The sequence below is a fragment of the Halichoeres trimaculatus genome, unplaced genomic scaffold (genome assembly GCF_033239565.1).
Source record: "Halichoeres trimaculatus isolate MK-OKI-2021-1 unplaced genomic scaffold, fHalTri1.1 fHalTri1_scaffold_20, whole genome shotgun sequence".
NCBI lineage: Eukaryota > Metazoa > Chordata > Actinopteri > Labriformes > Labridae > Halichoeres > Halichoeres trimaculatus.
This window is the reverse complement of record NW_027437198.1, coordinates 5,917,016-5,929,583: the sequence shown is the minus strand read 5'-3', so window position 1 is coordinate 5,929,583 and position 12,568 is coordinate 5,917,016. Positions and strand designations below refer to the sequence as shown.

General features: G+C 41.2%; 1 protein-coding gene across 2 annotated transcripts in view; it reads left to right on the top strand.

The window, feature by feature from the left end:
- The window catches only part of LOC141809443 (axin-2-like), a 211,143-nt gene that overhangs the window by 93,721 nt on the left and 104,854 nt on the right, over positions 1-12,568 (top strand). For both annotated transcript variants that reach the window (XM_074696462.1, XM_074696460.1), the window contains exon 21: positions 3,230-3,460. In XM_074696462.1, the coding sequence (XP_074552563.1) occupies positions 3,230-3,460 (231 nt within the window). The remainder of the gene's footprint in view (positions 1-3,229; positions 3,461-12,568) is intronic.

Below are 12,568 nucleotides of genomic sequence, written 5' to 3'. Positions count from 1 at the left end.
GATCTAATAGCTGGTTGCCCTTGAAAGCTCTGGAGAAGAAGTGCGACTGGTAATGTGGGGAGACAAGGGAGTGAGACACGAAGACATGGGATTGTTCGTGTTTGTTTTTCACCTTCTTTTCTCTCTGAATGTGTGAGCGTGTGTGTGTGAGTGTGACAGCAAGACCACATGTGGCTCTCTGCCCGTGTATATGTGTGCTAAAGCAGGTCTGTTTGTGTGCCAGTGTAAGGAGGAGGAGGAGGAGGAAGGAGGAGGAGAGGGGGGGGGGCATAACACGGAGCCACAGCATCTGCCTGTTTTTGTGACACCCCTTTGAAGTCTCTTTGATTCTCCCCAGTGCCCGCTAAAAAAGACTTCAGACACTTTCTGTCTGATTGCCTTAACATGGCGTTGTCCTGGGATGCCCATGCTTTTGAGGAGGGGGGGGCACGAGGCTGAGCACCGAGTTCAAACCAAAGTAAGAAATAAACCAAGTAAACCAAAGAGAGTAATGAGGATGTGCAATAGCTGGGGAATAAGTGCAATATAGGTAAGGAACGGTGAAACTCTGCATTCAAAAGGCACCTACAATGCTTTCCTCATTGCTTGTCATAAGTAGGATGGGGTAATCGGATCATGCTAATAAACATGTTTTACGTGAGGCGAATCCCAAATTCACATACAGTATGCCCTCTCACTTCCCTTTAATTTGGATTCATGTGAAACTTTGATTACAAGACTAATTCTTTCACTTTCTAAACCCTGTTCTCATTTTCTTCTCAAACAATCACAATCATCCTGGCTCAGTGTTGCAGTGTTTGACCAAACAGTGAGCTTATCTTCTCCTTTTGACATTCCCCAAACCTTGGAGAATTTGTTTCAGTACACATTGTCAGACCAGTCTTATTTTCTGGTGTTTCAGAGGCCACGGGGTTGTGCTTATTAGCATTCCTACGATATAATGTTGACTCTCACTGGCAGCTCTATTAAAGGGCTCTGCTGGGTAAAGTCAAAGCTGAGCGATTTAAAAAGAGAGAGGTCAAAAAAAGGGTCACACCATCGCAGCAGCCTCCACAAAAAGACCCCAGAGAGGAAAACCGACACATTTAAGTATGTCAGAAAAACTTTTCTATATTCAGTTCAACTGTAAAGGAAGTCATCCGCGCCAAGATACAGTAATTCCATTTCTCTGTGCTCAAATCCTACAGCGCAGGCTGCTGCAGATAGCTTTACATCTCTCAGTGAGGAGATGCCAGCCAAGGATGCAATCTACGCATACATGCCTCGATATTTTCACCATAAATCCAATACCAGCTTTCATTTTTTCCTCTTGGTCACTCTTACACACTCTCTTACACATTTTCTTCACTCTTACAAATGCACAGAAAAGTTGCAGAATGTGTGAGGACAGGCCTGAATATGAGATGTTTGAAATGTTTCATCTAGGAAGTGTGATACTAGAGATAGACCAATATGGATTTTCTGGGCCCATACCGATACCTATTATTCGTATTCAAGGAGGCCGAAATTTGAAGCCGATATTAATTTGCAGTCAAAGTAAAATATTGGTGTCAAAATTTTGAACAATACAAACTCCAACACTTAACTTCATTCAAGTACCTTTAAGCATGAGTTTATTAAACAGCTCCCAGGCTTAGCAACATGTTTTATAAAGTTAAATGAAAACTTAAAAAAATAAACAGCTAAAGTTTTCTACAGTAATTAAAGTTTTCCAAAATTTCATGTAACTACAATAACTTTAATAACTGCACTGCTGATTGGCTCTTTCCCAATCCATGGCTCTGCTTGTAACCAATCAGATGGTACTGTGGGTGGGACAGTGCTGGGGACTGAGTAGTGACTGCAGACAGCGGAGCGGCTGCATCAGAGCCACAACAACGCAGTTTTAAATTTGTTTATCGGCTGTCAGATTAAAAAAATCGGCAGATGTCGATGTGCCCCAAAATGCCAAATATCGGCCCTGATAATCAGCCTGGCCTATGATCAGTCAATCCCTATTCGATACCACTTTTTTCAGACCAATGCTAGTACGAGTACTCCCTCTTGAGTACCCAACGATACCGAGTACCAACACCACTTGTACTTTGGATACATGAAATTTCAATTCACAGTGACAGATCGTTTTGAACAATGGATGAATTAGAAAAGTGCAAAGTAAAGCTAACAACTGTTGAAGTATAGGCTGATTTTGGAAAACAATCTAATTGCAATTTATTTGGACCAATATTGCGATAGCGATTTAGCATGCAATTTTACTTTTTTTTTAATTTATTTATTTATTTATTTATTTATTTATGGGGGGGGGGGGGGGGGGGGGGGGGGGGTCTTTTGCATTATTTACTAAAAACAATGAATAAATCATTCTCTACCATTCTATAGTATGAAGGCCAGGCCTACATGCTATGATGAAATGACATAGCTTGAAGCATGAATTCATAAGATTAATATATCTTCATTCATCCTTGTAGACGTGTAATATTTTTGACAGAAAAAACAGCATTTTGACTTTTGCTGGTTTTAAGACACAAGGAGCACAAGTTACTATGTCCCCTCCAGGTCTGTGTACATGAAACTTTTATTTTATTTTATTATTATTTTTTTTTTAATTGCAGACCCTGCTATTTAAAAATTGCACTCTGTTACATTGCGATGTTGGTTTAAATTAGATTAATTGTTCAGCCCTAGCAATGTATCAGATATACTCGATGTATCGTGGGTTTTTGCATGTGAGATGTATAAAATGAGTATATCCCAACCATTGAGTACAAATAGTCACGTTAATGTTTTCAGACGTCGGAATGTAAATTTCCTTGGTGATTCGCTCTTTTCACTCTCTGCTGCTCTGCTGGTGCTCCTCCCACAGCAAGCACTGCAACTTAACCTTGTTGTGATTTTCCCCTTTTAGAATTTACATTATAAAAAATCAACTGAAGGGTCTGCTTGAATCATTGTACTGGTGCCATTTTATACATCAAAGGGCTGAATTAAACATTTATATAGTGATTTAGAATATCAAGATATGTATCGTGTATCGTGATATTGCCAAAAGATATTGAGATATTGTTTTTTGCCCATATCATGCAGCCCTAAATTGAGTCATAAACCTTTCAAGAAAAACACAGTCCAGCACAAAAATATTTAAACCCATATTTTAATGGATTCCACATTTTGAGTTGATATCAATCACCTGAATTTAATCAATCCACATACCTGTGTCTTTCTCTTCCAGACGATTTCAGATTTGGAAGATCAGTTGTCGAGTCTACACGATGAACTTCAGGACTTACGTACCCAGCAGAAGCAACAGTTGGCCGACATGGCGACGCTCAGAGAGGAGGAAAAACAAAAGGCGTTCCTGGACAAAGAGGCCTCCCTGGACCGGCTTCGCTCTGACATGGAGCGAATCCGCAGCGACCTCGAGAGAAGCCACCAGCAGGAGAGGGACGCGGCACAAGAAAGGGTGGGTAATGAGTCGTGAAAAAACAAGAAATAGATGCTTTCAGTGGCAGGAAAGTTACATCATTCTCTTCCCTTTGCTTAAAAAGTAATGATCCATTTCTTAAAACAGAAACGGTAAAGAAATTTGGGGACATGTCTGAACATGCAGATTAAGACTTATTCAGGCAGCAAAATAAAAGAACTGGGACATTTGTATCTTACCTTCTCTACACCTGGCTCTGCTTTTGTCTCCTTCTCCCTCTGTTGTTTGTCAAAGAGCTGGCAAACAGTCCTGTCTTTATCTAGCTATTGTTTTTCATCAGTGCTGACAGTGAGAACAGATTGTGTCTGTGTTGTCAGTGTGTGTTGGAGAGGGGGACTGGGACTAGTTATGTTGCACTTTTATCCAAAGCCTTTAACAAATCGTGTCTCCTTACAGACACACTCACATGCAGATGATAGAAATCCATTAAATTCAGGCGCTTAGTCAAGGACGAATGTGGACATTTAGGGCAGGGATCAAATGTACTCTATCCCAACTGCTAAGAAGCAAAGGTCTGCTGAAACCTGTGCCTTACAAGTGTGTCAGAGAAGGATAGTGGTACAGATCAGTGCATCTATATGGTTTCATTTAAAGATGCTGTGAGGAGGATCTGTTTCAATTGGACTGCCTTGCCACCTTATGCCCTGGAGTCTCACACACAGCGTTGTAAAGATGTGACTTTTAACAAACACAGGCCTTTTTTCTTTGTTCAAGTCAACTTTTTACTGGATACAACGCAATGAGGTAAGATATTTATCAGTACAGTTACAGTAAACGTAAATTTGTAGCGTACCTCAGTAGCCAGCTTTGTGTAGTGTTAGCTCGGTGCTACGACATATCCATAGGCTAACATGCCAAAAAGTTAACATTGTCAGTTTGGTAGCGCTACTGACAACCCAATGCTCTAAGACATGTCTGTAATGTGTAACGTTAGTGAATCCTGGTTACATCGTGCCAGTCATCTACCAAGCAGAGTTAACGTGATAGACTCTCAAGTTTGAACAGACCACTGCAGAATAACTGCTGACTGTGGGTTGTAATCAACATTAGCACAAACAGTTTAGCTCCTGTGTTAGCCTTTAGCTCGTGCTCTATCACGCTCCTGTTTCTCTTTCTTCTGCTCTTCTGTCCTTTTTCTGTCTGACAGTTAGGCTCCTGTGTCCACCATTACTACAAAATTAATCTCAGAAATAGTTTTCAAGCAGAGAAAAACACAGATCTCTCTTCTCACGACTAAACTGCATCAGCCAGCGTGGTGTTGTCATGGAGACGTAGCTGTAAATCAATCATGTCCTACTCAACCCGATAGGGAAGCTACAAAATAGCATTTCCAAATTACCTACACTGACACTAGTAATCTCATTTTAAAGTGTGGATTAAGATCAGGCATATATCTAGAAGGGAGTCTTTTTCAAGATCACTTTAAAACTTCTCACAGCCCCTTTATAAAAAGGGCAATTATAAAAAGGGCTTTCATTAAGACTTTTGTGGAAAAGGTAGGGTAACCTACTTTTTTTTAGTTAGAGGGGACCCACAGGTAAATTCCTGGGGTGGGTGTCAAGTTAAATTTTTTGTGTGGGGACCTTTTCTGCACAAGACAACATGTCCACACTAAATGGTGATTGGTATCCTTTGGTATCCATTGAAAGCTAACAAGCATAGGCTGCCTGATAAAATGTCATAATCAAAATTTTGTCAGACATATATATATATTTTTTTCAAATAGAGTTATAACATGTAAAAACCTATCGCCGCCTAGAATTTTTTTTTTCAAAATGAATATCATCTAAGAAACATAAGATAGTACCCCCAGACCACTAATTAGTATCCCAGTTTATGGGCAAGAGTCATGCCAAGTTTAAAGCTTGTGGTGTGAGCCAGTGCAACCCTGTGCAAGATTAAGTATCTAAAAGCCCAGACGGAACTACTGACTTACCTAACCTGATCGGTGAGCTGCAAAGAAGCACCAAAGTAGCATTTTCAAAATTGTCTACACTGGCATTGATAATCTCATTTTAAAGTGTAGATTACGATCAGGCATATATCTAGGAGGGAGACTTTTTCAACATCACTTTCAAACTCTTCACAGCCCCTCTAAAGCTCAGGTTCAACATCTGCATGTCTCATTTCAGACATCCTCTTAGAACCCACTCCTGTTTATGGCGTTAGGTAGAGGTAGCTTCGCTTTCCTCTAAGTGAACTAGGAGGGGCTTCAATTAGAAGTCCTGAGATTCTGTCTCTCTTATTCTTTCTGTCTCATTTTCGGTCCCCTTACCTCCAAAGAAACTGGACCCACAGCTGTGAAATCACCCATAATCTTGTGCTGGTCTAGCAGGAAGCTGACCTAAGGTGGTGTTGATCAGAACCTAATCCCTCTGCAGGGCCCATCAAAGAGAGCATTTTTCATTAGACACCATCCCGCGCCAGCTGCGCAGCATTAGCCTCGGAATGCAGGGACCTCCAAAGCACCAGGCGGCCATTTTGGCTCCATATGGCACACAGAACCGGGGGTACTGAAGGAAGAGCGATCCGAGGGAAAGTTTGCTTATTACAGGGTAATCCGTGTTTGAAGAAATCATGCTTTTTCCTATCAGTCCCTTCTTCCTCTCTTTGGATGTGCGACGGCTGTTAAGCAGCTAAAAGCTATTTTATCTTTTTGGCACACTTTAATTCCTTTCCCTTCACTCTCTTTTTTGTACACAGGGAAAAAAATGACCCACAGTTGTCAGAGAATCTGGAGAGGATTCAAAGCAGTGTGTGGCTGAAAGTTGAACTTAAACTGATAACACTAAAAGCAATGTGCTAGTTTCACTTTTTATAAAAGAGATTAATGATTTCTCAGTCCTTTTTTGTCAGCTAAAAGTGCATGCTTCCAAAAAAAAACCTCACCAAAGGTTGAACGTCTTACCCCCCCCTCTCTCTTTTTCTACTTTCTAATCTGTTTCCAAGTTTGGCTTCGGAGTGGGCAGGGAAAAGTTTCACTATCTCGTTTTGCCCTGTTTTTTTCCACATGGTATTGAAGTCAGTCAGCTCTCAGATCCATATTGACTCGTCCGCCCTGTTTTGTAAGCTGAAAATTTCTCATTCTTTTGATGCAGACAGAAATGCTGTCCTCTGCAGTCCACCACACTCTTGGAAGCACAGCCCGGGCAGGCCAGCTTTTCCTTTTTTTCTCTTTTGAACACATCTTCCAGATCCTGGAAAAAAGGCTGGAGAAATCCATTAAATCCATGAATGGATTCCCATCAAAGGCGCGCGCGTTTAAGGGAGAGACAGAGAGGGATACAGGGGGATGGAGGTGATGTTTTGGGAGTAGTCAGTGGAAGCTGTTGGAATGAAATAATGAGAAACAGAAAATCATGAGAGATAAGATCAGACGTGGAGATAGTTCCATACATTTGAGCTGCATCAAAAAGAAAGGAGGAGAGGAGGAAAAGTGATGGAGGTAGGCAGAGGAGAAAGTGTGTGAGGGTGGGGTGTTTTAGTCCAGCTGCTATTGAAGTTTATCTTTGAAAGTGTGTGTGTGTACGTGTGTGTGTCTATGTTCACTGGTGAGACTGAACACACACACAACCCCAGACCTCCCAATCTCCATTCTCCACTGAGGGGCCTGTGAAGCTGCCTGTGTGCCAGATAAAGACGCCTCATCTCTGGGCTACAGCGAGAAACGAATCCTGCCTCTCACCCACACCACCTCCTTATCAAACTTTCTTTTTGTCCTCCACACCTCCACCATCACTCTCTCTGTCTTTCCCCATGCCCCCATCCCACAGCACCAAAACCGGTGAGCATTCAAGTTGTGGCAAAGCCCGGAACATCAGGAGATTTCTTTTTTTGTCTCTGATGAGCTGTGCTCAGAGGAAGTGTGGGAACCGAGTGTTCCACCATACACACACACACACACACACACACACAAGCTCAGGGATCTGTATGATCACCAGGCAGAGAGATGTGTCATATTTCCGGTGAATTCTTATTGGGTGATTCTTCATAAATTGAAGATTTAAAATTACAGATACATTTTTTTTATAAGAATAATTATAATGCTCTCTTCCTGATATGATTGTCACTTGAAATCTAAGATGAATAAAGATTAAAAAAAAATAGAAGGCTTCAAGTTTGACCAAATAAAGATTATTTGAAAAGATTATTCTCGGAGTGATACTCCGAGATGGAACAAGTTGGGTCCTATCACAAGGTTTAGGGCAGAAATTACCCCTACAGCAGTGATTTTGTGCAGCAGAAGCCCAGGGCGCACATCATAACTAGAGCCTTATTTAGCGGTGTTTTTGTGTGAAAGTAACATTCTGAAAATACTCTAAATAAAGCGTGAATGCAGACCGATATAAGATTTTTTCGGTGGGAGTCTGTTTATTTGTGATTTAGGTCAAGTGAAATATGGCCCCGTCTGAGTGCAGAGGAAACCAGCAGAGGAGCAGGGAGGGGGTGTTTGGTGCGTGCGCCCTGGGCTTCTGCTGCACAAAAACACTGCTGTAGGGGTAATTTCTGCCCTAAACCTTGTGATAGGACCCAACTTGTTCCATCCCAGAGTATCACTTTAAAGCTCCTGTGAGGAGTTTTAATCGGTTAAAAAATGGATGTAAACTAAGAGTGACATCTCTTGCAGACTTGAAAATGAAAAAAGGACTACCAAAAAATCAAGTTATTTTCTCTTTATAATGTCTTTCTAACATCTTTAACCGCTGTGGAGGGAAGGTGACACACCAAATAAGTCATGCCGTGCAAAAGAGCTTCTACAATTGCACAACTTTTGGAAAGGTAATGCACAAGGGCTAAAAATAGTGTAAATGCTTGAAAATATGTTCATGTGCTCCTGAGTCCCTCTGTATGTGCCCCAACCAAGCTCACTCTTCTTCAGCGTGCAAACCTGACATATGAGGGCATCTGTTATGCAATGAGCCTTTTCCTCCCCACAGAGAGTGGGAAAAGTCAAACATGGAGTTGGTTTAGTCTTTGAAAGCTAGATTGGCCCACATGGAGTACGAGTTGTGTAGTTGTAGTTGCAGATTTCTCCAGCTGTTTAACATGACTCTACAGTCTGTGAAGATATTAGAGATAGAGATAGTCTGATATGGATTTTTTAAGGACTGATACCAATACCAATTATTAGTAGGCAAGGAGGCCAACAACCGATATTTGAAGCCGTTAAAAATTTGCAGTCAAAGGGAAAATATTGCCGTAAAAATGTTGTAAAAATACAAACTCCAACACTTTACCTCTTTCAAATGCCTTCAAACATGAGTTTATTAAACAGCTCCCAGGCTTAGCAGCATGTTTTATAAAGATGCATGAAAACTTAGAAAATTAAATAGCTAAAGTTTTCTACAGTAAATAAAGTTTTCCTAAATTTTAATGTCACTTCTATAAAAATGGACAGAATTGAGATTGTGCTGCCTTCTACTGGCATGTAATGCAGTTGAATAAATTTTCTGTCTGGTTTTACATGACTAATTTTGAATGTTTTGTCCATCTAGGGCTTCCATAGGGTCAGCAGGGAGAAACTCTGTGCAGGGAAGCATCAACACGAAGGTCCTGAATGTCTGCAGTCTAGCTTTTTTAAGAGGCAGAAAAACACATCAGAGCCGAAACAAGTTTTGAATTGGTTTCATATTGGCCGTCGGATTGAAAAAAAAGGCCAATGCCGATATGTACCAAAATGCCAAATATCGGCCCCGCTAATCAGCACGGCTTATAATCGGTCTATCCCTAATTAGAGGTGACAAAGTTTGCCAGACAACTGTATTTCAAGCAGGAGAGACTTATACACCAGGAAGAGTTATGAATAAATTCAAGATAAAGTTTTGCTGTTAGACGCCATCAAGTGTGAAGCACAATACTCAATGTAGGGGGTACAATGACAGGATAAGTTATGAATGTTCCCTGATGGAGTCTAGACACTGGTGGTGGTAAAAGTCTTGAGTGGGCTGAAGAACAGAGAACTAAGCGATGAAGACTGGAGGTGCACAGGGAGGAGGAGGGTCGTGATGTGAGCCTGAAAGAGCTGACACGCAGAAGAGACGGCATTTAAACTTTGACAGATTCGTGATGATTGGCTTATGATGAAGCTGTGATGATGTGATTGGATAGAGAAAAAAGCTGATACAACGATCAGCTGATAGTGAGAAGCGAGAACAAGTGAGTGAAAGAACAGAAGAGTGTGAGCTAACTGAACTTTAATAAAGTATCACCTACATGTTTAAAGCTCCTGTTTAAAACTTTATGTTCGTATCAGAATTGGCGCCTCCTGTGGACAGAGAGATACCTGCTGTGTTTCAGGATCCAGTTTTCTTTGAACACTATTTGTTTGCTTCAAGAGTTCATAAAGAGGTCGTTTCAGTCTGTTTCATGAACAGTTAAAAATTCCTCACAGGAGCTTTAATGTGATTTGTGACTTTAAAAGGACTAGTTTTCGTCCATCAAATGGGATTAAATGTGTGTTCCAGTAATATTTGCTTTCAGGCAAAGATTTATTGACTAATGCTGGCTTTCTGCACATCCAGCCTCTTTTATCCAGACGTTTCCTTTGCATATGAATCCTCTCTGTGGGTTACAGTTCTTGTGGCTTCGCGTCATGTCTGAAATGATCATTTATAAGCACATTTAGTCCTCCCACTTGCATTTGGTTGTTTGTGATCAGTCTTACAGCTGGAGAGGAGGACTGAAGTTGCGTTTTGTTGCCTCAGCCCGGGCACAGAGTTCAAACCCTCATTTGAAGCTGTTTTCAAAAGACAATGATCTGGGAATAACTTTTGTTTGTTGTGCTATGTACAAGGCTGACGAGGCAGCCTTTTCATGTGGCTGGAGATGCATCTGCTTTCACACTGCTCTCCATGTGTGGACACATGCGTCCCTGACCCACGCTTACATGTGGTGGGACCAGTGGGATCTTAATGTGGCTTCATTGGGCTGTTGTTGCTTTCACATCCATATTTGGGGATCTGCACTTCTAAACAGACCACCCAAGATGCATTTTGTATGAAACATGCACGCTGCAGATTTTCCCAAGTCTGACAAAAGTCGTGGTTCCAGTATGGCTCCAGATCTGGCTGCTGTTGTATGGTACTGCACGATGTTAAAGTAGGAAAATCTGACAGTTTGTAAAGGTCAAAGTTCAACATTTTATCATTCTGTTCGGCTTTAATCCAAACTCTATAAGTCTGCGTACCCTGATCCTTTAAGAGTGAACTGTTCTCTCCCTCAGCCAGGAGATGGTGGTACGAGGTTGTTGTCACCGCCGTTGTTGTCATAGACGCGTCTTGTTCTTCTCCTTCGTTCCTCTGTCACTGCTGACTTATTAGGTTGGTCCTCTGCCATTTGGAGATACACCAAATCACATTATTCAGTCGGTCATGGATTAGACGAGGAGGAGAGAAACACAGGCTGAGGGATGATCAAAGAGGGCCCACGTTCACCTCACACTGGCACACATACAGGGAGACAAAGACGCAGGGAGGAAGTGCAAAGGATCTGATTTTAGGGTAGAAGCAGATCAAGTTTGGGCTGTTCTGTTGGAGGCAATCTGATTATCAGACGTGTGTGTCTGAATTAAGTCTCATATTGGTACATGGTTACATCATAGCAGCTGAACAAACGCAAGAGTGTTTCTTGCGTGAGAAGTTGTGTATTTATTTATGAACACACAGGCGGCTTGATGAGGATTTTGACGGTGACAGAATTACTTTTCTTATGTTTTTTGTTTCTATAGATCACCAGAGTAGATTAGAAATGTACACTTGGTGTCCATCTGTCTTGAACTTGTAAAATATGACAGTTTGGTTTATTTTCATCATCCCTTAAAAATGGAGGCAGCGTCAAGTGAGCAAATTACAGGCTGGAACATCAAAGACAAATGTCGTGCGTGGTTTAAGAATCCTCTCCTTCGTGAAAATAATGAATATCATGATAATAAACCATCTTTGAGTCTCTAGGACTGTTTCTCAATCCAGGATGACAGGAAGACTTTACAAGAATAACTGCAAAGATAAAGTCAGGTTTTTAATCTCCAAGAGCTGTTACAAAATCGTTTTTTAGAAAGATGAAGTGAACTGAGCAGACTTATAAACATCTACCAAACTGAAGAGAAGCAAAGTATGTTGGGAAATAAAGAAACAACTCTTCATGTCTATGTATGTGACCTTGTTTCTATCAGGTAGTGGAAGGGATGTTTTGGGAATTATTGGCCAAAACGCATTGTAGCATAACGCTTACGCCACTACACCTAACATCCACTGTAGCCAGCAACTTCTCAGTAGACATGTGACTACCGACAGTTGATTTGACCCCATCTGTGGTTGTTAGGGGTGGGTACCAATTTAGGTACTTTTGTAGGTACCGACAGCTCTGTGATTGACTTGCACCCAGTCCAGGGTGACAGCTGGGACAGGCTCCAGCCACCCGCAACCCTGAACAGGATAAGCGGGTCAGAAAATACTGATTGAATTCTGTTAAAAGTACTGGGTACCAATTCACGTAAAATCAAAAGGTACCATGGTTAGGTACCTAAATGCATCTTTGTGACAATAAAGAAGTGGAAGAGTTGGCGATTTTCCTTGCTGGACATGAAAACAGCATTGCAAGGTTTTATATTGAAAAATAGATATGTTAAATTGAAAAAAATATATATTTTACTATTACACAAATTGATAGTTTTCATCACATTAACACAAAAAAGTACCGAAAATTTGCACTGTTGAGTACTAATACCAATTGGCAGGTACCGGGCATCGGTACCGGATTGTTTTAGATGTGAAAAGTGTAGCGCCAAGTCATAACAAACGTCATCAAGACATTTTCCAAAAACTTTTACAGGTCTAGACGAGTTCATGTTGATAAAATTTCATCAGCAGAAACTCAGTACAGTACTTAGTAGCATTTAGCAAGCAACAACAGGCAGAAACCTCAGACATACATCAGCTCCACATCAAAAAGTTGATAGCTTCCATTCAGTCCTGTGGCCAGTTTCTCATCAGTAAAATCCATAAGGTGTAAAAAAAAAAAATGGACGGAAGTGAGGTCTCCACAAAAACTGCTCCCCCTGGTGACTGGCTGCGGTATAGGTTAAAAAAT